Source organism: Ylistrum balloti, unplaced genomic scaffold (genome assembly GCF_031769215.1).
Source record: "Ylistrum balloti isolate Yb309-2 unplaced genomic scaffold, AGI_CSIRO_Ybal_v1 Utg369622, whole genome shotgun sequence".
Classification (NCBI taxonomy): Eukaryota; Metazoa; Mollusca; class Bivalvia; order Pectinida; family Pectinidae; genus Ylistrum; species Ylistrum balloti.
Window position 1 is genome coordinate 100,930 of NW_026781892.1, and position 25,406 is coordinate 126,335.

The 25,406-nt window shown below is 39.4% G+C and overlaps 3 protein-coding genes and 1 long non-coding RNA gene across 7 annotated transcripts; all 4 read left to right on the top strand.

The window, feature by feature from the left end:
* Positions 1-1,269, top strand: LOC132549966 (serine/threonine-protein phosphatase 6 regulatory ankyrin repeat subunit C-like). Its single transcript, XM_060213956.1, has one exon. The coding sequence runs from the start codon at positions 1-3 to the stop codon at positions 1,267-1,269; it is 1,269 nt and encodes a 422-aa protein (XP_060069939.1).
* A 7,176-nt stretch (positions 1,270-8,445) lies between these two features.
* LOC132549920 (uncharacterized) lies at positions 8,446-9,929 on the top strand. Its single transcript, XR_009554202.1, has 2 exons — positions 8,446-8,776; positions 8,982-9,929. It is a non-coding gene; the product is annotated as an uncharacterized LOC132549920 (long non-coding RNA).
* Positions 9,930-21,798: 11,869 nt separating this feature from the next.
* Positions 21,799-25,311, top strand: LOC132549972 (snake venom metalloprotease inhibitor 02A10-like). The gene is made up of 3 exons (XM_060213968.1): positions 21,799-21,906; positions 22,201-22,302; positions 22,404-25,311. The coding sequence occupies exons 1-3, from the start codon at positions 21,799-21,801 to the stop codon at positions 23,067-23,069; spliced, it is 876 nt and encodes a 291-aa protein (XP_060069951.1). The 3' UTR covers positions 23,070-25,311.
* On the top strand, positions 23,269-25,311 carry LOC132549878 (eukaryotic translation initiation factor 3 subunit A-like). 4 transcript variants are annotated; one of them, XM_060213866.1, is made up of 3 exons: positions 23,269-23,625; positions 23,830-23,930; positions 23,981-25,311. In XM_060213866.1, exons 1-2 carry the CDS (start codon positions 23,269-23,271, stop codon positions 23,881-23,883), a joined length of 411 nt encoding a protein of 136 aa, XP_060069849.1. In that variant the 3' UTR covers positions 23,884-23,930; positions 23,981-25,311. The 4 variants fall into 4 exon arrangements, with proteins under 4 accessions (XP_060069849.1, XP_060069833.1, XP_060069841.1 ...); XM_060213850.1 differs by having other exon boundaries at positions 23,269-24,669; positions 24,904-25,311; XM_060213858.1 differs by having other exon boundaries at positions 23,830-25,311.
* Positions 25,312-25,406: the final 95 nt, after the last annotated feature.

Genomic DNA, 25,406 nt, shown 5'->3' on the forward strand with positions numbered 1-25,406 from the left:
ATGGGTTGCAGAATGTCTTGCCATGAGACAGCCAAGTGTGAATTATTCCGTTTCGATACCACAAGTCCATCAGAAGAGGGACTGCCCATTGGAGAGATTTTACATAACGCCATCCTGTCCAACAATTTGCAACTTTGTCAACATATATTGAACAAGTATTCAGGCGGGAAATTTCCAGTTCTGAATGAATTTCCATGTGGTCATGTTTCGCGTTCTCCGCCATTGCACGTCGCATGCATGTATCGCAGACCGGAAATTGTAAGACTGTTTGTAGAAAACGGAGCCGATGTGACCGCACTCGACATGTACGGAAGAACACCATGCAATATTTGTTTGCAGTATTGGCCACGTATCTGGCCGGATGAGAAAACCCTATGTTTCGACGACCTGAATATTGAAGCAGAATTTTGGAATTCTATCAAAGATCAAATCCTGAAAGCTTCGTGCATTTTGGAAATATTATTACAGCATGGGGCAGACGGAGAGGAGAAACTTTGTTCTCAGAGGCAAGCCCTCCTTCATTTTGCAGCTAAAAAGGAACTACATGGTGCTATGAAAATTTTGCTTGAGGCTGGCGTCGATATAAATAGTCGTGATGATTATTTATGTACACCTCTAGCAGTAGCGGCTAAGCACGGACGGCTGCGGAGCATCAAGTATCTTACCAATGAAGGTGCTGACGTCACACTTGCAGACGTGAATGGATGCACATATTTACACCATATATGCTCTTGTGAAAGGCTAACATTATCTGAACTCCGTCAAGCAATGAGTGTCGCATGTACTTCAGTGATAAATCAGACGAATCGGGACGGACAGACCATCTTGCACATCATTTCAACTCAGGGAAATGGCGACAAGGTTTCCCTTTTGCTACAGAGCGGATGCGACGCTAACGTTAAAGACATTATGGGTCGGACGCCATTATTCTGTCTATTAGATTCATGTGAGCCCGGTCGTTGTCTCCTCGGAATTGAATGTCTTCTCATGGAAACAAACCAAGTAGTCATTCGAGACAGGCACGGAAATTATCCGATGTGTTTCGCTAGATATCGTAGAAGTATGCCGGATATTCTGAAGGATTTGATAGCACTGTCAACCTCTCCATCCCGTTTGTTTTATTTGTGTGTTCAAAGAGTCCGGCATACCATGGGAAGGGGCAGACAAGATGTTCGCCACTTGGCACAGCTCCAACTTCCAGGCGTCATCACATCGGAAATTATCCTCGTTAGTAATTTTATGAATATGCCCCTATTACTCAGAAAATAATGTATTTACAAAGTATATAAGAGAAACAAAGAAAAGACACACTCATAGTAACAAATGACACAGCCACAGTAACAAATGACACAGCCACAGTAACAAAGGCCACACTCATAGTAACAAATGACACACTCATAGTAACAAAGGCAACAGACATGTTACAAAGGCCACACTCATAGTAACAAATGACACAGCCACAGTAACAAAGGCCACACTCATAGTAACAAAGGCAACAGACATGTTACAAAGGACACACTCATAGTAACAAAGGCAACAGACATGTTACAAAGGACACGCTCATAGTAACAAAGGCAACAGACATGTTACAAAGGCCACTCTCATAGTAACAAATGACACAGTCACAGTAACAAAGGACACACTCATAGTAACAAATGACACAGTCACAGTAACAAAGGACACGCTCATAGTAACAAAGATAACAGACATGTTACAAAGGCCACACTCATAGTAACAAATGACACAGCCACAGTAACAAAGGCCACACTCATAGTAACAAAGGCAACAGACATGTTACAAAGGACACACTCATAGTAACAAAGGCAACAGACATGTTACAAAGGACACGCTCATAGTAACAAAGACAACAGACATGTTACAAAGGACACATTCATAGTAACAAATGACACAGCCACAGTAACAAAGGACACACTCATAGTAACAAATGACACAGCCACAGTAACAAAGGCCACACTCATAGTAACAAATGTCACAGTAACAAAGGACACGCTCATAGTAACAAAGATAACAGACATGTTACAAAGGCCACTCTCATAGTAACAAATGACACAGCCACAGTAACAAAGGCCACACTCATAGTAACAAAGGCCGCAGTCACAATACCAAATGACACAACATACCATTATTCAGATGGTCAAGACCATTTCTTCTCGGCGTCGTCCATATGCAGGCGAACTTACACTATGAACAAACAGTACAGTTCATTGTTTACGAAAATGTCATATTTCATACATCGAAGGTAATACGAGACACTGCAATATGAAAAAGTGAAACAAAAGACATTGTAACATTGTAACACGAGACATTGTAAACACGAGACATTGTAAACACGAGACAGTGTAAACACGAGACATTGTAAACACGAGACATTGTAACACGAGACAGTGTCACACGAGACATTGTAACATTGTAACACGAGACATTGTAAACACGAGACAGAGTAAACACGAGACAGTCTAAACACGAGAAATTGTAACAAGAGACAGTGTCACACGAGACATTGTAACATTGTAACACGAGACATTGTAAACACGAGACATTGTAAACACGAGACAGTGTCACACGAGACATTGTAAACACGAGACAGTGTAAACACGAGACGTTGTAAACACGAGACATTGTAACACGAGACAGTGTAAACACGAGACATTGTAAACACGAGACAGTGTAAACACGAGACATTGTAAACACGAGACATTGTAACACGAGACAGTGTCACACGAGACATTGTAAAGACGAGACAGTGTAAACACGACATATTGTAAACACGAGACGTTGTAAACACGAGACATTGTAACACGAGACAGTGTAAACACGAGACATTGTAACATTGTAACACGAGACATTGTAAACACGAGACAGTGTAAACACGAGACAGTGTCACACGAGACATTGTAACACGAGACATTGTAACACGAGACATTGTAACACGAGACATTGTAAACACGAGACATTGTAACACGAGACATTGTAAACACGAGACATTGTAACAACGACATTTCAAAACGAGATGTTGTAACATAATGTTGCACAAGAGATTGTAACACAAGACATTGAAATATGAAATAGTGTAACAATAGACATTGTAACATATTGTTAGCTCGAGACATTGTAAACACGAGACATTGTAACTCGAGACATTGTAAACACGAGACATTGTAACTCGAGATGTTCTTATATATTGTAACACGATATATTTTAACACAAAAGATTGTAATAGACAACATTGCAATACAAGAATAGGGTAACGTAAGACATTTACATAAGATGGTTGTGACATCATAATATAATCTGCGACTGCATGGTGGTCATATTACACTGCAAAATAATTCGTTGTAGCACAAAACATTGTAAAATGATATATCATTTCTTAAGACATTGTAGCACAAGGCATTGTAAAATAAATATTTCATTGTAACATAAGACAATGTAAAATAAATTATGGAAATACAAGACAATTTAACATAAAAAATAACACATAGCATTGCAACAAATGACACTGTGTCTATACAATATTTGAAGTGAAGACTTGTGACTAATGATGCAGACTGAAATAATTTGATTAAGCATGCTGCGTGTGACTTTACCATCCATCTGGTATCGATCAGAGAAGACTTGCATCTCACAAGAAGAAATGAAAACACGGGAAAATTGGTCTTATTGGTTTAATGGTTTTAGAAACTTGTTCCCCGAGAAGATGAGAGTTACTACCATAACTAGAAGTAGAACACCAACACGTGGTCAGTGTTTTGATATATATCACGTCGACATATAAGTGTGTATTATGAGATGTTTATCTACCCCGAATGGTTCTGACTGTCTGTTCAAACTTTTATGTCTGTCTTGGTTGTAGTTGATCGTCAGAATTCCTCCCTATACGGGTTGGCATTCAGGCAATGTTTTACATATTTAAACAAGCGCGATAGTTACAAATCATACATCGATGGAAAGATCAGTCATTTTTTCTACTAACTTATATATGTTATCATCATCATCAACTTTACGTTCCAACATAATTAACATGGCTGCCACTCTACGGATTCTCTCTAGACTTGTCCTTGTAAACCTACTGTTTCCGCCACTCTGGCGCGAGTTAACTTTTTGGCAGGTAACTCGAAAGAGGTTCCGTATAGTGGTGGCCATTGTGATTTACAACATTAATTGTTTGTACACAAATATTATATATGTATGTATGTTACTAAGAAAATGTTTTATCTTTTAAACGATGTATCATTCATAACTGCCTTACGGAGAAACAGACTCAAGATACATGAATGCATTACATATAAGTTGACAACTTCACCAATAAATATATTTTGTACACCAGCCACTGATATCAAAACTGACTATCGTCCCAGCTACCATTTTCCCTGAAAGGAACAGAGAGGATGTTTGACATCAGTTTGTAATATTTGCCTCGGGTTACAAGTACTTCTTGGGATCGTAGAACAAATGACATGAGCAAAATCATCCCTGAGATTTTACAGTATTTTTACCATGATGAAAAATTGTGGTCAAAAGGAGAGGTCAGGTCGGGTAGGTAGGAAAAACATAGGAACGGTCAGGAACCGGAAACATGTATATATATAATTTATATATCTTCTGAATAAATCAAGGCGAAATCCAATCATTCCTACAGGAGGAGTGAGATTTTCGAGATTTGTTCTTTTTGCCCTGTTGGTTCATACCCCTCCCGCCTAAGGGGGCGGAGACCTAACATTTACACAAAATTGATTCCCCTTCAACAAAGAATGCACCGGTCTATATTTGGACAAAATGCAATCATTACTACACGAGGGGAAGGATTTTAACGAACTTGCAGTTTTTTAGAACTCCACTCATTTCATTGGAATGTGAATAGATATTTCCCAAATTTTACCTGAAGCATTCTTTGATGAAGTAAAATGGTCATGATTATTGAAAGAACCATGTACATTCTTGGTACCAAAATTGAAAATATTAGTTCTTCTAGCAAACCCTGAACATTACTTAGATTGGATAAAAATGGTTGATGAATAAATTTAGACAGTCAGTTTGAAATGTAGTTGTTATAATTATCTATTAACCATATACATTAGTCTGGTGGACACAGGACTGGGCACCACATGTCACGGTGTGAAGTGTTTTCTATCAGAACTGAATTTGTTACATTTTTGTGAAAAAAATGGATTTCGTCTTCCTCTTCCGTCCAATTATCATTGCATTTGATCTCAATAGTCGAAACTTAGGAATACCAGTATGTATATTCATTATGGATAGAACGATCAAGCCTTTTCAAATAATACATGGATATATTTCTGAATATTAAGGGACACTAATATAAACTTGATAGTTATAAACCTGGAAGGATAAGTATCATTTATCTACGTCCCTGTTTCTAGTGATGTGGACCAGGCAGCGGCGCGATTCCTTCATCAAGGGAAATAACTCTTCCAAATGTATAAACCAACCAATTATCATTTTCATAATAGTATTAAGGTGTACGAAAATCGTTCAGATCTTACAGCAAAATTTGTACCTTTAGAATGAGCTTCCAATACAAAGCTACGCAACTACAGTTGAAGCAATTTACAGTTCGCAACTTTAGAGCGAAATTCACAGTCCCAAATTTACACAACTAAACAGCGAAATTCACAGTCCCAAATTTACACAGTTTCATATGAACTATGCAGACTATGTAAATATCATTGATAGAACTAAACGGTTTTTAAGTATAACCAATTTAATGGTGTGATCAAGCTGACAGATGGGTTAAAACATTGGAGATCCATTCTAAGCTTGAAATAGCCCTTGTCACCACGCAATACGCATTAATAACGCAGTTTCCATTAAATCTTTCAAAGTCGCAATATGTTAATTGGCAAATTAATATCAATTTGTATTCAATTGTTGATGTTTTTCTGGACATGTACAGAGATTATCTTGATATTTGATGCAGAATAAACAGAAAAAAAGATAAATTTAAATTACAACTTTGCATTCAATTGTTATGATCTTTCGTCTTATCATGCCTCTATGCTGTAATTCTTCCTTGAAATCAGATTAATACTTGTTTAAAGGGTGATTAAAATTCAGAATCGGCGTTGTATTTAATTCGATATGTCGTGGAACTCGTCGTCCAGCAAATCGTGATTCTTTGATGTGACATGTGAGTGATTTAAATAACAATGACTTGATGAATAGGAGAACCCTGTCAACACCTAGCTAGCTTATCGAGCTAGGGGCAGCTTGATAGGTATTAACTGAAATCACACAGCCTTAAGCTATAACTTTAGAGTGTTCTCGGAGTGCCAACATTTTTTAAACAATTGCAAGACAATTATATCCTGTTTCATATAAGCTGCCCCTTTCTTACATTAATGTTTTACCTGAGATTTACCAGTGTTTCTCACAACCTGTCTTGTTTTGAATGATTTATGAAACTAAATTCATAAATCTAATTTTAGGAAAAATATGACTAATTAAGTTTGACTACGTTCAGCTCTAAAGCATATATGAATATACAAAATTATTATGTTGATGATTTAGCACTATATTCTAACATATTTCTAAAATCATTATAATACGAGGAGAAATGTAATAGAAGTAATATTGAACTAAGTAATATATCATAGATAATGTAAAACAATAATGAACATAAACTTGACGAAAATGAAATAAAATGTAAGTGAAAAGTTAGGTTTACCTGTTGGAATTAAAACTACTTTTAGTGAAAAGACTATAACCGCTGTCAACAAACTGTCCTGCAGGGGGTTAAAATATGACGCCACTCGGGACAGGGACGTACCTGATCGCAGGGTGACTGAATGATTGATTTGACCCTACTACAGACAACGCTTATCTCAATCCATGAATTATTTTTTCGTTTGAAATAAGATTTCATCACACTTACTTATGGTTCATAATATACCAGGTTGATCATGTATGATGTATTGATCGGAGTCGCAAATTAAGCTCTATTTTCTTTATAATAGATAGTATCGATAGGTAATGAATGATTTTATCGTTTTGATCCAACAGGGGTACTGTTCACTTCGTCAGTATGTTGTAGTAATAAGCTTGACAGCCGATGGGGCCGAGAATGTGATGAAGTTAATCGTAATATCGAAGACACCCCCTCTCTCCCTCTTTTTTAAAAAATGAAACCACACATAAAGAGGTGGTCATATCACACCGGGTTTCACTCATGACGATTACAGACACGCTGCCTTCTAACATTTATAACTATATACAAAAGCCATTCAGCGACTGCGTTTTAACAGATAATTTGCATTATAAAAAAGTTGTTTGACCAGGAAAATTATTGCTAAGCTTGGACGTTTCAAAGGAATAAATTGTGTATAGTTTTCAAAGATTATATTTTCTATAACTTTCACTGCAGAGAATAATATGTCACTGAATATAAAGCGTAATAATCATAGCACAAAGAATAGAACAGATACAACAGTGTATCACGCTATTATAAAATGTTAATAAAATATCACATTTAACCTGTCTCGTAAAAACACAGACTTAGGTGTCCTATGTTGTGGTATTAACGTCACACTTAGGGTATTGAATATAACAATGAAATCCATCGTGAAACATTAAACGTCGGGAAAAGTTCAAAATAATTCGATTTTGTTTGGAGCTTGTGGTTTTATTTTTACATTTACAAAATGGATCATGCTCAAGTTATCACAACTTACAATATTCAATAACAGTTAAATTGTTTCAATAACAATTTTCTGATCTTCCAGGTTTTTAGCGAAACATTTTCATATATTGAATAAATAATAATAGCCCAATCCAATAAAATATGTATTGCTCTTTTATAAGGAAGTAATTAAAAGTTAATTAAAAACATGCCACGAAAAATCAAAACTTTGTTCTATAAATATCATTGATCTTCTCATGATACTTGTTTTGTTTGTCTGCTAGCATGTACGATCGATATCTGTGACAAATTTAGGTATTTTAATGTGTACGACTCAGGTTTTAATGACTAAAAGGGTTATTTATAGTAATTCAGTTATATTGATCGACTTTAAAAAAAAAAAAACACACACACACACAACATAGCCTTTGTTGGCGCGTAGGCGAATAAGCGTACCCCATCGGTGCCTCAAGGGTGTTGTTTACGTGCGTCATACTATATTCTCGACACTTGCGTCATAAAAGACCTCGTTATTCCGTTATTCTTCCGCTGCGTATCAGAACTAATGAAGGAAAAATTGGTTTGTTATTTCTCTCGTTATAACAAAACCAAAAAAAGTATAAATCTGTTTGTTATCATAACAATAAGTAATTGATAAAATGGGTAAAGACTTATTTAAAACGGATGCATTGTTGGAACTATTTTATTGCGTATGAATTTATATACTTCCAGTATATAAGACAACCGAACCATCGAGCGGGGCATTCCAGGCAGTCACGATGAGAGATAGGAGGCACGCACGAGAAATAACGCAGAAGAATGACGAGACTTTGTGAAAATTTCTTTAACATCTGGTGAAATTGTGACTTTTTTCACATATGACTGTGTAATTTCATCGAGAGTGATCTATGATGTAACTGATTTATTCGGGGGAGAAGCTATTTTAGGAGAAAATTTGGAAGAATATGCGAGATGTTGTGAAAAACCAATATGGCGTCGGTTTGGCTGATGTGGCGTCAGTTGGGCCTAGAAGGGGGACTGGCGAAGTTTCCGGTGTATTTGCTAAGAAATTAGAAATTCCTCAGAAAATAATGAAGTTTGAAGTCAGATTTCGGTATGGTAAAGTATGAAAATGATGAAAGGTCCGCAGTTTCTGTAAGTTAACTAGCTGATGTACGTGCGTTGTTGATTTGACGAATGAACGTCGTTTTACCTGTATGTTTTTTTAAATAAAATGTAAACATGAACCGTTTCATTTGTTTGGTCATTGTTGATTACCAAATGACTTATTTAATGTTTTGTCTTGCTTTCTATTCCACATTAGCAATACCCATGATTGGCACACGTGGCCTGCATTGTCCAAGTATCAAACCATGGACTGTGTACAAGTCTATTGGGGCCGTTTGGGGAAAGTAGCCAGCTACATGCATAGTCTTTATCCTGACCAAGAATAACCATCGCTTGTTTGACGAGACGACATTTTCTATCTTGCTCAACCTGCAAGAGTCTGGCTTAGCTGATGAACGTTCTCCAATCAGTAACCTTGCTTGGTACCTGGTCATCTATCGTGAACTCGTTTCTGCTTAAACTGCATCCAGATTTTCTGCGCGACTTCTACGTCATGCAGGTTTTGCATTAGAGATGGCGAAAACTTCCATTGGGTTTGATGTTTGTAATCTTGATTAATTTTTGACAATCGTCGCATGTGAATGACAAGTTTATTAAATGGTAATGGTCTTTTATGTACAGATTGAATTTGAGAAACAATTCAAAATTGCAGTATTTAGAATGTTTGGTCCTAGATGTGAGCATGCTACAATTTTCTTGTTTATAGATGTTGAAATCAACAAGTGGCCTTAAGTAACAAATATGAGACACCATAAGTAGAACTGGTCACCAGGATGATGACACTGCACAAATCTCGTCCTTGTAGCTGTTTGCAGTCATCCCTAATGTTGCCCCGACAAGTTGATGATTTGATCATTTGAATGTCCCAACTGCTGTATAGTAAAGATCCATTTCGCTGGTGGCCAACCTGTTTTACCCTGCAGTTTGTGTATTCCATCCTACCACAGTATGTTGAAGGGGCAGATTCCTGTGGACTCCGCAATGGCTAAGCTGTCCTGTGACAAAATTTGTTGGTTTGGTGTTTTTTTTTAAATTACACAAAAATGTTTAATGCCAACAAGTAATTGATAATCTTTCATTCAAAACAATACCTAGAAAACCTAAACCTGAAAAATGATGAAACGAGTAAATTGTTGAAAAACCTTGTGCAATATTTTCTTATTTATAGGAAAAGTGAGAAGAGCATTAAAGTTGACAGAGGGTACAGTTTGACATCTATTTTGAGAGCCCCCTCCCCCCCAGGAAATGACAGTGGCATACTTCCAACATCGGTTCAGTTTGGTGAATGCCTAGTTGATTCTTCATACTGTCAGTTGATCCAAGCATACAGGAATTGTATTAGTGGTATTTTTGGTTTGCTTGTTGTATCTTGTGAAATCCTGCATGTACTTTTTTCCATAACCATGTTCAAGAAAGTAAACTGGTAAAGTTTCACGAGATTTCAATTTTCACTAAAAATAATTATAAAATGCAATGTTTATTGAAAAAATTACTCTGCAGTTTTGAATTGCTGTGATGTGTGGAAAAGTCGGGATCCTTGAAGTGTAGTTTGGTCCAGTTTTGTGCTGTTAGCGGGCAGCTGGAAGCCACAAGTGGTGATCAACACGTTGCATCCTGTCTCTTCCTCTGATGAAATCTTTGCGGTTAAGGTGCAACATTTTGGCTATTCAAGGACAACAAGCTGATAGTAATAAAAGAATTGTGGTCCAAGAGAGAAGGTAGAAGCTAAACTCTGGGGTAATTTAAGGTCTGTAAGTAAATAAAATATAAGTTTGTACAGGTTTTGGCACTGTCCAAACTGAAGTAAGTAGATATAATGTTTGAAGACCTATTGAGATGCACTGTTGAAGAAAGACATGAAAATTGGGTATTGGGTGAGAATTGGAAAATGTCGACATGGCAAATTCACCGTCTTGTCATTTTTAGATTAGGCTGAAATCTTTGTGGTGCCAGTTAAATGTACCATACTGACACTGATCCTTGTTGGCCTTGCTCACCAGAACCTGTACAAATGTGCTGCCACTAGTATAGAAATGGATTACTTGCATATAGGTTTGGCATGTTCAGTCATTTTTGGTACAAGGACAGTGTCCTGTCAACATTACAGCAATGTGCAATTTTCTATGAAGTATACATGTTTGGTATACTGGTTCTAATCGTATACTCCTGTTGCATCAAATTTTTGTCCCTTTTTTCAATCCATTTTATAGCAAGATTTGCCAGATCAAGTCCTTGACAGCTGTGCACTTCTCTAGGAGATCCTATGGAGATTGACTTGTTCTGTACATACACACTTATCATCCTAGACCCTAGATTAATGGCCAATATTGCAAAGGTAATTTCAAGCCAGGCCGACTTAAACAACTGCCGACCATTTCCAATGTGGGACTGCATCACTATCGCACCTTGGATGCAAATTTCTTGTTTAATTGGACATTGGTGGGTACAAAATCGTTTGATGCGCCATTGTGACCATAATAAACATCAATAACCAATACGAGATGTCAAAAATTAAGGTGGTAAGCATACAACATTAAACTTTCAGTAAGAATCATTGTGTTCACTGAAAATGGATTATACATGTACACCAATCTAGTTGGATTTTTGTAAATGTAACAATACTGATTGCATAATGCAGTTTTGTGAGCGAGAAACTTTGTAGTTCTCCTTCTGAGAAAATGAATTCCAAACTCTTTCATAACAACTGCCAGGGCCAGATGTATTTGAAATTTGCTACTAGCAATCTTCTTGTCATTGTTCTGAAATCTTTAATTTTCCTGCAACGTTGTCCTGGAATAGATTATTTTTTCCCAGGGCATACATATTAGCCGAGCTGCTGCAGCTTCAGTTTTAGATCTATTGGGTACAAGTATTGATGTCTGCGGAAGAACTTGATGACAGAGAAATGGAATTATTGCTCCAAGAACAAAATGAAAGAAAGTGATAATCAAGATGACAAATGACACAGGAGAGGTAATGGAAGAGTTCACTGGTCTGGTCAGTTGCAGGTTTTTCTGGTTGTGTGATTGTCGAACTGCAAAGCAGCTTAATCTTTGATATCTAATGCATATAGTATAGTCCTCGCATGTAAAAGGGATGACATGAAAATTGGGTATTTGGGTGAGAATTGGAAAATATCAACTGTTTAACATGGCAAATTCATACCTTGTCATTTTTAGATTGGACTGGTCTCTATGTGGTGCCAGTTAAATGTACCATACTGACACTGATCCTTGTTGGCCTTGCTCACCAGAACCTGTACAAATGTGCTGCCGCTAGTATTGAAATAGATTACTTGCATATAGGTTTGGCATCAGTTATTTTTGGTACAAGGACAGTGTCCTCTCAACATTACAGCAATGTGCAATTTTCTATGAAGTATACATGTTTGGTATACTGGTTCTAATCGTATACTCCTGTTGCATCAAATTTTTGTCCCTTTTTTCAATCCATTTTATAGCAAGATTTGCCAGATCAAGTCCTTGACAGCTGTGCACTTCTCTAGGAGATCCTCTGGAGATTGACTTGTTCTGTACATACACACTTATCATCCTAGACCCTTGATTAATGGCCAATATTGCAAAGGTAATTTCAAGCCAGGCCAACTTAAATGACTGCCGACCATTTCCAATGTGGGACTGCATCACTATCGCACCTTGGATGCAAATTTCTTGTTTAATTGGACACTGGTGGGTACAAAATCATTTGATGCGCCATTGTGACCATAATAAACATCAATAACTAATATGAGATGTCAAAAATTAAGGTGGTAAGCATACAACATTAAACTTTCAGTAAGATTCATTGTGTTCACTGAAAATGGATTATACATGTACACCAATCTAGTTGGATTTTTGTAAATGTAACAATACTGATTGCATAATGCAGTTTTGTGAGCGAGTAACTTTGTAGTTCTCTGTCTGAGAAAATGAATTCCAAACTCTTTCATAACAACTGCCAGGGCCAGATGTATTTGAAATTTGCTACTAGCAATCTTGTCTTAATTCTGAAATCTTTTCCTGCAACGTTGTCCTGGAATGGATTATTTTTCCCAGGGCATACATATTAGCCGAGCTGCTGCAGCTTCAGTTTTAGATCTATTGGGTACAAGTATTGATGTCTGCGGAAGAACTTGATGACAGAAAAATGGAATTATTGCTCCAGGAACAAAATGAAAGAAAGTGATAATCAAGATGACAAATGACAGGAGAGGTAATGGAAGAGTTCACTGGTCTGGTCAGTTGCAGGTTTTTCTGGTTGTGCGATTGTCGAACTGCATAGCAGCTTAATCTTTGTGAAGTCTAATGCATATAGTATAATCCTCAAATGTAAAAGTGGTATATATATAAGAACCACACTTTCAGTTTCTGTGATAAGGTTTAATCATTAAAATACTGAAACTGACTAGAACCTGTGAACTGTTTCCTCAAAACAACATCTAAAAAATACATTCAATTTGTTTGACTCGAGACCTATTGTTGTGTATTACCATAGCGGCAATTCACACATTTTTATTTGAAGGATAGACAATAAATCTTGTACAAATTCAAGAAAAAGAGCAAGAGTTTGAAGTAAGAAAATGTGATGAAGTGACAACATAAATTCAGATAAAAAGTCGTTGAATGAGGGTTTACAATGCTTCATTATTGTTCAACAATTCATAGGTTGTATGTATACATCAGTAAGATCTTGTAGTAAAAACGACCAACATTGTCGAACACTTCCATTGTGCTGTACGAAGAAACGAAAAGTTGGAAGATTCTGGTACATTCGGTTCCTTGCTATGTCACTATTAGAATATCTTTGATATAAAAGTAGAATGTAAAGATGCATAGCAAGAGCTGTACTGAGAATAATATGTAAAGCTACATAACCCACCTAACTTATTTATTGAAAAGCAAGTATTGCACTCGATAAAGAAGAAACTGGCATTGAAACGTTTTTCATATCGACGCTGAAAACAAGGTACAGATACATGCAGAAAACTTCTATGGTAAAACATGGTCAAAAAAAGAATGACTAGCTGCGATAAGCCATATCAAAGGTATCGTCAACAACAATCCAGCTGCACATTAAAAATATACACCAGACCACATGTACAGAGCTGATAGAAAAAATGGGACAAGTACTGCACAGAGTGTAGTAGTACAACAGACCAGTGCTATTGTCAGTAACGATACTGCAGGATTAAATACAGGTAATGGTGCAAGAGTACCATCACTAATGTGGGGAATGATATAACATAAACATTTCTAAGAGAAGTGGTACAACAGATTCAGCACTTGCATTATTAAGGGTATAATGTGACCCAACACTTCGGAGGGGAATTGTAAAACAACATGAACACTACTGATGGAAATGGTACAACAGGACCAACAACACTACTGAGGGAAATGGTACAACAGGACCAAAAACACAACTGGGGGAAATGGTACAACAGGACCAACAACACTACTGATGGAAATGGTACAACAGGACCAAAAACACTATTGAGGGAAATGGTACAACAGGACCAACAACACTACTGAGGGAAAAAGTACAACACAACTGAGGGAAATGGTACAACAGGACCAACAACACAACTGGGGGAAATGGTACAACAGGACCAACAACACTACTGAGGGAAATGGTACACCACAACCAACACTAATGAGGGAATTGGTACAACAGAACCAACACTACTGAGGGAAATGGTACAACACAACCAACACTAAAGGAAATGGTACACAACAACCAACACTATTGAGGGAAATGGTACAACAGGACCAACACTACTGAGGAAAATGGTACAACCGGACCAACAACACTTCTGAGGGAAATGGTACAACAGGACCAACAACACTATTGAGAGAAATGGTACAACAGGACCAACAACACTAATCAAGGAAAAGGACCAACAGAACCAATAAACACATTGAGGGAAATGGTACAACAGGAACAACACTTGAGGGAAATGGTACAACAGGGAAATGGTACAACAGGACCAACAACACTACTGAGGGAAATGGTACAACAGAACCAACAACACTATTGAGGGAAATGGTACAACAGGACCAACAACACTATTGAGGGAAATGGTACAACAGGACCAACAACACTATTGAGGGAAATGGTACAACAGGACCAACAACACTACTGAGGGAAATGGTACAACAGGACCAACAACACTACTGAGGGAAATGGTACAACAGGACCAACAACACTACTGAGGGAAATGGTACAACAGGACCAACACTACTGAGGGAAATGGTACAACAGGACCAACAACACCACTGAGGGAAATGGTAAAACAGGACCAACAACACTATTGAGGGAAATGGTACAATAGGACCAACAACACTACTGAGGGAAATGGTACAACAGGACCAAGAACACTACGGATGGAAATGGTACAACAGGACTAACACCACTACTGAGGGAAATGGTACAACAGGACCAACAACACTACTGAGGGAAATGGACCAAAACAGGACATACAACACTATCAGTGACAGTTCAGGGTAAGGAAATAAAAAAAGTGCCAATACAACAGGACCAACAACACTACTGAGGGAAATGGTACAACAGGACCAACAACACTACTGAGGGACCAACAACACTATGAGGGAAATGGTACAACAGGACCAACAACACTACTGAGGGAAATGGTACAACACCAACAACACTACTGAGGGAAATAGTACAACAGGACCAACAACACTACTGAGGGAAATGGTACAACAGGACCAACAACACTACGGATGGAAATGGCACAAAAGGACCAACAACACTACTGAGGGAAATGGTACAACAGGACCAACAACACTACTGAGGGAAATGGTACAACAGGACCAACAACACTACTGAGGGAAATGGTACAACACGACCAACAACACTACTGAGGGAGATGGTACAACAGGACCAAATGTACAAGGGTTAAACATACAACAGGATCAGTGACAGTTCAGGGTAAGTTTTCATTGACAGATAAAAAAAGTGCCAATCCAGGAAAAGGACCTACAGGACCAACAACACTACTGAGGGAAATAGTACAACAGGACCAACAACACTACTGAGGGAAATGGTACAACAGGACCAACAACACTATTAAGGGAAATGGTACAACAGGACCAAGAACACTACGGATGGAAATGGTACAACAGGACCAACAACACCACTGAGGGAAATGGTACAACAGGACCAACAACACTTCTGAGGGAAATGGTACAACAGGACCAAATATACAAGGGTTAAACATACAACAGGATCAGCGACGGTTCTGGGTAAGATTTCATTGACAGATAAAAAAGCGCCAATCAAGGAAAAGGACCAACAGAACCAATAACACACTATTGAGGGAAATGGTACAACAGGACCAACAACACTACTGAGGGAAATAGTACAACAGGACCAATAACACTATTGAGGGAAATGGTACAACAGGACCAACAACACTATTGAGGGAAATGGTACAACAGGACCAACAACACTACTGAGGGCATGGTACAACAGAACCAACAACACTATTGAGGGAAATGGTACAACAGGACCAACAACACTATGGATGGAAATGATACAACAGGACCAACAACACTATTGAGGAAAATGGTACAACAGGACCAACAACACTACAGATGGAAATGGTACAACAGGATCAACACTACTGAGGGAAATGGTACAACAGGACCAACAACACTACTGAGGGAAATGGTACAACAGAACCAACAACACTATTGAGGGAAATGGTACAACAGGACCAACAACACTACAGATGGAAATGGTACAACAGGATCAACACTACTGAGGGAAATGGTACAACAGGACCACCACTACTTAGGGAAATGGTACAACACGACCAACAACACTACAGAGATGGTACAACAGGACCAAATGTACAAGGGTTAAACATACACAGGATCAGTGACAGTTCAGGGTAAGTTTTCATTGACAGATAAAAAAAGTGCCAATCCAGGAAAAGGACCAACAGGACCAACAACACTACGGATTGAAATGGTACAACAGGACCAACAACACTAATGAGGGAAATGGTACAACAGGACCAACAACACTTCTGAGGGAAATGATACAACAGGACCAACAAAACTATTGAGGGAAATGGTACAACAGGACCAACAACACTACGGATGGAAATGGCACAACAGGACCAACAACACTACTGAGGGAAATGGTACAACAGGACCAACAACACTACTGAGGGAAATGGTACAACAGGACCAACAACACTACTGAGGGAAATGGTACAACAGGACCAACACTACTGAGGGAAATGGTACAACACGACCAACAACACTACTGAGATGGTACAACAGGACCAAATGTACAAGGGTTAAACATACAGCAGGATCAGTGACAGTTCAGGGTAAGTTTTCATTGACAGATAAAAAAAGTGCCAATCCAGGAAAAGGACCAACAGGACCAACAACACTACGGATTGAAATGGTACAACAGGACCAACAACACTAATGAGGGAAATGGTACAACAGGACCAACAACACTTCTGAGGGAAATGATACAACAGGACCAACAACACTACTGGGGGAAATGATACAACAGGACCAACAACACTATTGAGGGAGATGGTACAACAGGACCAACAACACTATTAAGGGAAATGGTACAACAGGACCAAGAACACTACGGATGGAAATGGTACAACAGGACCAACAACACTACTGAGGGCATGGTACAACAGAATCAACAACACTATTGATGGAAATGGTACAACAGGACCAACACTACTGAGGGAATGGTACAACAGAACCAACAACACTACTGAGGGAAATGGTACAACAGGACCAACAACACTACTGAGGGAAATGGTACAACAGGACCAACAACACTACAGATGGAAATGATACAACAGGACCAACAACACTACTGAGGGAAATGATACAACAAGACCAACAACACTATTGAGGGAAATGGAACAACAGGATCAACACTACTGATGGAAATGGTACAACAGGACCAACACTACTGAGGGAATGGTACAACAGAACCAACAACACTACTGAGGGAATGGTACAACAGAACCAACAGCACTACTGAGGGAAATGGTACAACAGGACCAAAAACACTACAGATGGAAATGATACAACAGGACCAAAAACACTACTGAGGGAAATGATACAACAGGACCAACAACACTATTGAGGGAAATGGAACAACAGGACCAAGAACACTACAGATGGAAATGGTACAACAGGACCAACAACACTACTGAGGATTGAGGGAAATGGTACAACAGGACCAAGAACACTACTGAGGGAAATGGTACATCACAACCAACACTAAAGAAAATGGTACACTACAACCAACACTACGGATGGAAATGGTACAACAGGACCAACACTACTGAGGGAAATGGTACAACAGGACCAACAACACCACTGAGGGAGATGGTACAACAGGACCAACACTACTGAGATGGTACAACAGGACCAAATGTACAAGGGTTAAACATACAACTGAATCAGTGACAGTTCAGGGTAAGTTTTCATTGACAGATAAATAAAGTGCCAATCCAGGAAAAGGACCAACAAGATCAACAATTCTACTGATGGAAATGATATAATAGGACCAACACTACTGAGGGAATGGTACAACAGAACCAACAACACTACTGAGGGAATGGTACAACAGAACCAACAACACTACTGAGGGAAATGGTACAACAGGACCAACAACACTACTGAGGGAAATGGTACAACAGGACCAACAAAATTTCTGAGGGAAATGGTACAACACGACCAAAAAACACTACTGAGGGAAATGGTACAACAGAACCAACAAAACTTCTGAGGGAAATGGTACAATAGAACCAACAATACTACTGAGGGAAATGGTACACCACAACCAACACTACTAAGGGAAATGGTACAACAGGACCAACACTACTGAGGGAAATGGTACAACAGAACCAACAATACTACTGAGGGAAATGGTACACCACAACCAACACTACTAAGGGAAATGGTACACCACAACCAACACTACTGAGGGAAATGGTACAACAGGACCAACAACACCACTGAGGGAGATGGTACAACAGGACCAAATGTACAAGGGTTAAACATACAACTGGATCAGTGACAGTTCAGGGTAAGTTTTCATTGACAGATAAATAAAGTGCCAATCCAGGAAAAGGACCAACAGAACCAGCAATACTACTGAGGGAAATGGTACAACAGGACCAACAACACTACTGAGGGAAATGGTACAACAGGACCAACAACACTACGGATGGAAATGGCACAACAGGACCAACAACACTACTGAGGGAAATGATACAACAGGACCAACAACACTATTGAGGGAAATGGAACAACAGGATCAACACTACTGAGGGAAATGGTACAACAGGACCAACACTACTGAGGGAATGGTACAACAGAACCAACAACACTACTGAGGGAATGGTACAACAGAACCAACAACACTACTGAGGGAAATGGTACAACAGGACCAACAACACTACTGAGGGAAATGATACAACAGGACCAACAACACTATTGAGGGAAATGGAACAACAGGACCAAGAACACTACAGATGGAAATGGTACAACAGGACCAACAACACTACTGAGGGCATGGTACAACAGAACCAACAACACTATTGAGGGAAATGGTACAACAGGACCAAGAACACTACAGATGGAAATGGTACAACAGGACCAACAACACTACTGAGGGCATGGTACAACAGAATCAACAACACTATTGATGGAAATGGTACAACAGGACCAAGAACACTACGGATAGAAATGGTACAACAAGACTAACACCACTACTGAGGGAAATGGTACAACAGGACCAACAACACCACTGAGGGAAATGGTACACCACAACCAACACTACAGATGGAAATGGTACAACAGGACCAACACTACTGAGGGAAATGGTACAACAGGACCAACAACACCACTGAGGGAGATGGTACAACAGGACCAACACTACTGAGATGGTACAACAGGACCAAATGTACAAGGGTTAAACATACAACTGGATCAGTGACAGTTCAGGGTAAGTTTTCATTGACAGATAAATAAAGTGCCAATCCAGGAAAAGGACCAACAAGATCAACAATTCTACTGATGGAAATGATATAATAGGACCAACACTACTGAGGGAATGGTACAACAGAACCAACAACACTACTGAGGGAATGGTACAACAGAACCAACAACACTACTGAGGGAAATGGTACAACAGGACCAACAACACTACTGAGGGAAATGGTACAACAGGACCAACAAAATTTCTGAGGGAATTGGTACAACACGACCAAAAACACTACTGAGGGAAATGGTACAACAGAACCAACAAAACTTCTGAGGGAAATGGTACAACAGAACCAACAATACTACTGAGGGAAATGGTACACCACAACCAACACTAAAGGAAATGGTACACCACAACCAACACTACTGAGGGAAATGGTACAACAGGACCAACACTACTGAGAGAAATGGTACAACCGGACCAACAACACTACAGAGGGAAATGGTACAACACGACCAACAACACTACTGAGGGAGATGGTACAACAGGACCAACAACACTATTGAGGGAAATGGAACAACAGGATCAACACTACTGAGGGAAATGGTACAACAGGACCAACACTACTGAGGGAATGGTACAACAGAGCCAACAACACTACTGAGGGAATGGTACAACAGGACCAACAACACTACAGATGGAAATGATACAACAGGACCAACAACACTACTGAGGGAAATGATACAACAGGACCAACAACACTATTGAGGGAAATGGAACAACAGGATCAACACTACTGAGGGAAATGGTACAACAGGACCAACACTACTGAGGGAATGGTACAACAGAACCAACAACACTACTGAGGGAATGGTACAACAGAACCAACAACACTACTGAGGGAAATGGTACAACAGGACCAACAACACTACAGATGGAAATGATACAACAGGACCAACAACACTACTGAGGGAAATGATACAACAGGACCAACAACACTATTGAGGGAAATGGAACAACAGGACCAAGAACACTACAGATGGAAATGGTACAACAGGACCAACAACACTACTGAGGGCATGGTACAACAGAACCAACAACACTATTGAGGGAAATGGTACAACAGGACCAAGAACACTACAGATGGAAATGGTACAACAGGACCAACACTATTGAGGGAAATGGTACATCACAACCAACACTAAAGAAAATGGTACACCACAACCAACACTACGGAGGGAAATGGTACAACAGGACCAACAACACCACTGAGGGAAATGGTACAACAGGACCAAATGTACAAGGGTTTAACATACAACAATATCAGTGACAGTTCAGGGTAAGTTTTCATTGACAGATAAAAAAGTGCCAATCCAGGAAAAGGACCAACAGAACCAACAATACTACTGAGGGAAATGGTACATCACAACTAACACTAAAGAAAATGGTACACCACATCCAACACTACTGAGGGAAATGGTACAACAGGACCAACACTACTGAGGGAAATGGTACAACAGGACCAACAACACTACAGAGGGAGATGGTACAACAGGACCAACACTACTGAGATGGTACAACAGGACCAAATGTACAAGGGTTAAACATACAACAGGATCAGTGACAGTTGAGGGTAAGTTTTCATTGACAGATAAAAAAGTGCCAATCCAGGAAAAGGACCAACAAGATCAACAACTCTGCTGAGGGCATGGTACAACAGGACCAACAACACTACTGAGGGAAATGGTACAACAGGACCAACAACACTACTGAGGGTTTTGGTACAACAGAACCAACAATACTACTTAAGGAAATGGTACACCACAACCAACACTAAAGGAAATGGTACACCACAACCAACACTACTGAGGGAAATGGTACAACAGGACCAAATGTATAAGGGTTAAACATACAATAGGATCAGTGACAGTTGAGGGTAAGTTTTCATTGACAGATAAAAAAGTGCCAATCCAGGAAAAGGACCAACAGGACCAACAACACTACTGAGGAAAATGGTAAAACAGGACCAACAACACAATGGAGGGAAATGGTACAATAGGACCAACAACACTATTGAGGAAAATGGTACAACAGGACCAACAACACTACTGAAGGTTTTGGTACAACAGGACCAACAATACTACTGAGGGAAATGGTACAACAGGACCAACAACACTACTGAGGGTTTTGGTACAACAGTACCAACAACACTACTGAGGGAAATGGTACAACAGGACCAACAACACTATTGAGGGAGATGGTACAACAGGACCAAATGTACATGGGTTTAACATACAACAATATCAGTGAAGGTTCAGGGTAAGTTTTCATTGACAGATAAAAAAGTGCCAATCCAGGAAAATCCTACGTGATTAACAACACAACTGAGGGAAATGGTACAATGATGAGAGCAGAAGGGATCACAAGTCAACAATGATGGGAAATGGTACAATGATAAAGAGGACCTGAGACCACCAATCAACGATGACGGGAAATGGTACAACGATAAAGAGGACCTGGGACCAATTATCAACAATGATGGGAAATGGTACAACGATAAGAGGTCTTGAGACCACCAATCAACGATGACAGGAAATGGTACAACGATAAAGAGGACCTGAGACCACCAATCAACGATGACGGGAAATGGTACAACGATAAAGAGGACCTGAGACCAATTATCAACAATGATGGGAAATGGTACAATGATAAAGAGGACCTGAGACCACCAATAAAGGATGACAGGAAATGGTACAACGATAAAGAGGACCTGAGACCACCAATCAACGATGAAGGGAAATGGTACAACAATAAAGAGGACCGGAGACCACCAATCAAGGATGACGGGAAATGGTACAACGATAAAGAGGACCTGAGACCACCAATCAACGATGACGGGAAATGGTACAACGATAAAAAGGACCTGAGACCACCAATAAAGGATGACGGGAAATGGTACAACGATAAAGAGGACCTGAGACCACCAATAAAGGATGACGGGAAATGGTACAACGATAAAGAGGACCTGAGACCACCAATCAACGATGACGGGAAATGGTACACTGATAAAGGGGACCGGAGACCACCAATCAACGATGACGGGAAATGGTACAACGATAAAGAGGACCTCGGACCACCAATAAAGGATGACGGGAAATGGTACAACGATAAAGAGGACCAGAGACCACCAATCAAGGATGACGGGAAATGGTACACCGATAAAGAGTACCGGAGACCACTAATCAAGGATGACGGGAAATGGTACAACGATAAGAGGACCTGAGACCACCAATCAACGATGGCGGGAAATGGTACAACGATAAAGAGGACCTCGGACCACCAATAAAGGATGACGGGAAATGGTACAATGATAAAGAGGACCAGAGACCACCAATCAAGGATGACGGGAAATGGTACACCGATAAAGAGTACCGGAGACCACCAATCAAGGATGACGGGAAATGGTACAACGATAAGAGGACATGAGACCACCAATCAACGATGGCGGGAAATGGTACAACGATAAAGAGGACCTGAGACCAATTATCAACAATGATGGGAAATGGTACAATGATAAAGAGGACCTGAGACCACCAATAAAGGATGACAGGAAATGGTACAACGATAAAGAGGACCCGAGACCACCAATCAATGATGAAGGGAAATGGTACAACAATAAAGAGGACCGGAGACCACCAATCAAGGATGACGGGAAATGGTACAACGATAAAGAGGACCTGAGACCACCAATCAACGATGACGGGAAATGGTACAACGATAACGAGGACCTGAGACCACCAATAAAGGATGACGGGAAATGGTACAACGATAAAGAGGACCTGAGACCACCAATAAAGGATGACGGTAAATGGTACACCGATAAAGGGGACCGGAGACCACCAATCAACGATGACGGGAAATTGTACAACGATAAAGAGGACCTCGGACCACCAATAAAGGATGACGGAAAATGGTAAAACGATAAAGAGGACCAGAGACCACCAATCAAGGATGACGGGAAATGGTACACCGATAAAGAGTACCGGAGACCACCAATCAAGGATGACGGGAAATGGTACAACGATAAGAGGACCTGAGACCACCAATCAACGATGACGGGAAATGGTACAACAATAAAGAGGACCTGTAACCAATTATCAACAATGATGGGAAATGGTACAACGATAAGAGGACCTGAGACCACCAATCAAAGATGACGGGAAATGGTACAACGATAAGAGGACCTGAGACCACCAATAAAGGATGACAGGAAATGGTACAACGATAAAGAGGACCCGAGACCACCAATCAACGATGACGGGAAATGGTACAACGATAAAGAGGACCAGAGACCACCAATCAAGGATGACGGGAAATGGTACACCGATAAAGAGTACCGGAGACCACCAATCAAGGATGACGGGAAATGGTACAACGATAAGAGGACCTGAGACCACCAATCAACGATGACGGGAAATGGTACAACAATAAAGAGGACCTGTAACCAATTATCAACAATGATGGGAAATGGTACAACGATAAGAGGACCTGAGACCACCAATCAAAGATGACGGGAAATGGTACAACGATAAGAGGACCTGAGACCACCGTTCATCGATGATGGGAAATGGTACAACGATAAGAGGACCTGAGACCACCAATAAAGGATGACAGGAAATGGTACAACGATAAAGAGGACCCGAGACCACCAATCAACGATGACGGGAAATGGTACAACGATAAAGAGGACCTGGGACCAATTATCAACAATGATGGGAAATGGTACAACGATAAGAGGACCTGTAACCAATTATCAACAATGATGGGAAATGCTACGACGATAAAGATGACCGGAAACCACCAATCAACGATGACGGGAAATGGTACAATGATAAAGAGGTCCTTTGATAATCAATTAATGATGATTTGAATAGTATGTTGATAGAGGACAGCAGACTATTGATTGATAATGACAGGTTATAGTACTCTAATGTATGTTTTCTTCTCAATATCTGTTATAGTTAGATTACTTCAAAAATATTGTTAAACGATTGTCTTATTGTTTAACAAACGTTTAAAAAATAATTCTTGTTTTGTTTTAACTGTCTGTGATGAAGGACAAGGCTTGCTGGAGCAACCAAGCGATCAGGAAAATCTTGGCTGCATTAGGTTCACCTGAAAGAGAAGACTTGATGTCATCAATAGTCAGAGCATTTATCCCAAATGGAAGAATGAAGACATTACATTGATCATGTATTACTATTTACTATAATTAGGGTAAAGAATTAAATGTTTTTGATTAGTTTTATTAAGGTTCAGTAAAAAGTGAGAAATTCATGTTTGTACATTATCAGGGAAAATTCAGGGAGATAAAAGCATTTTCAACAGTATTTAAATGTTTCCTGTGGCAAATTCGTAAAATTAAAAAAAAAGTTTTGTCTAGAGGAACCCTCCAATTTCTCAATTGTAAAATTTTGAAGTTTGTTTTTAAGTTCTTGAAAATAAATCCTGTTTCATGTATTAAATGGTGTGGAACTGTTGGTCTCTTTGTGGAAGCATCTGGAATCCTGCTTATTTCGTGAATTATTGAATCGGGGAGACAGCTGGGACAGAAATGATG

Bases quoted from the DNA above. Each gene is read 5' to 3' on its own strand.
- LOC132549972 (XM_060213968.1), top strand. From the start codon at position 21,799: ATGGTAAAACAGGACCAACAACACAATGGAGGGAAATGGTACAATAGG. The intron at 21,907-22,200 runs GTACAACAGGAC...TGATGAGAGCAG, and splicing joins CAACACTACTGAAGGTTTTG to AAGGGATCACAAGTCAACAA. The intron at 22,303-22,403 runs CTGGGACCAATT...GATAAAGAGGAC, and splicing joins GGTACAACGATAAAGAGGAC to CTGAGACCACCAATCAACGA.
- LOC132549966 (XM_060213956.1), top strand. From the start codon at position 1: ATGGGTTGCAGAATGTCTTGCCATGAGACAGCCAAGTGTGAATTATTC.
- LOC132549878 (XM_060213850.1), top strand. From the start codon at position 23,269: ATGAGACCACCAATCAACGATGGCGGGAAATGGTACAACGATAAAGAG.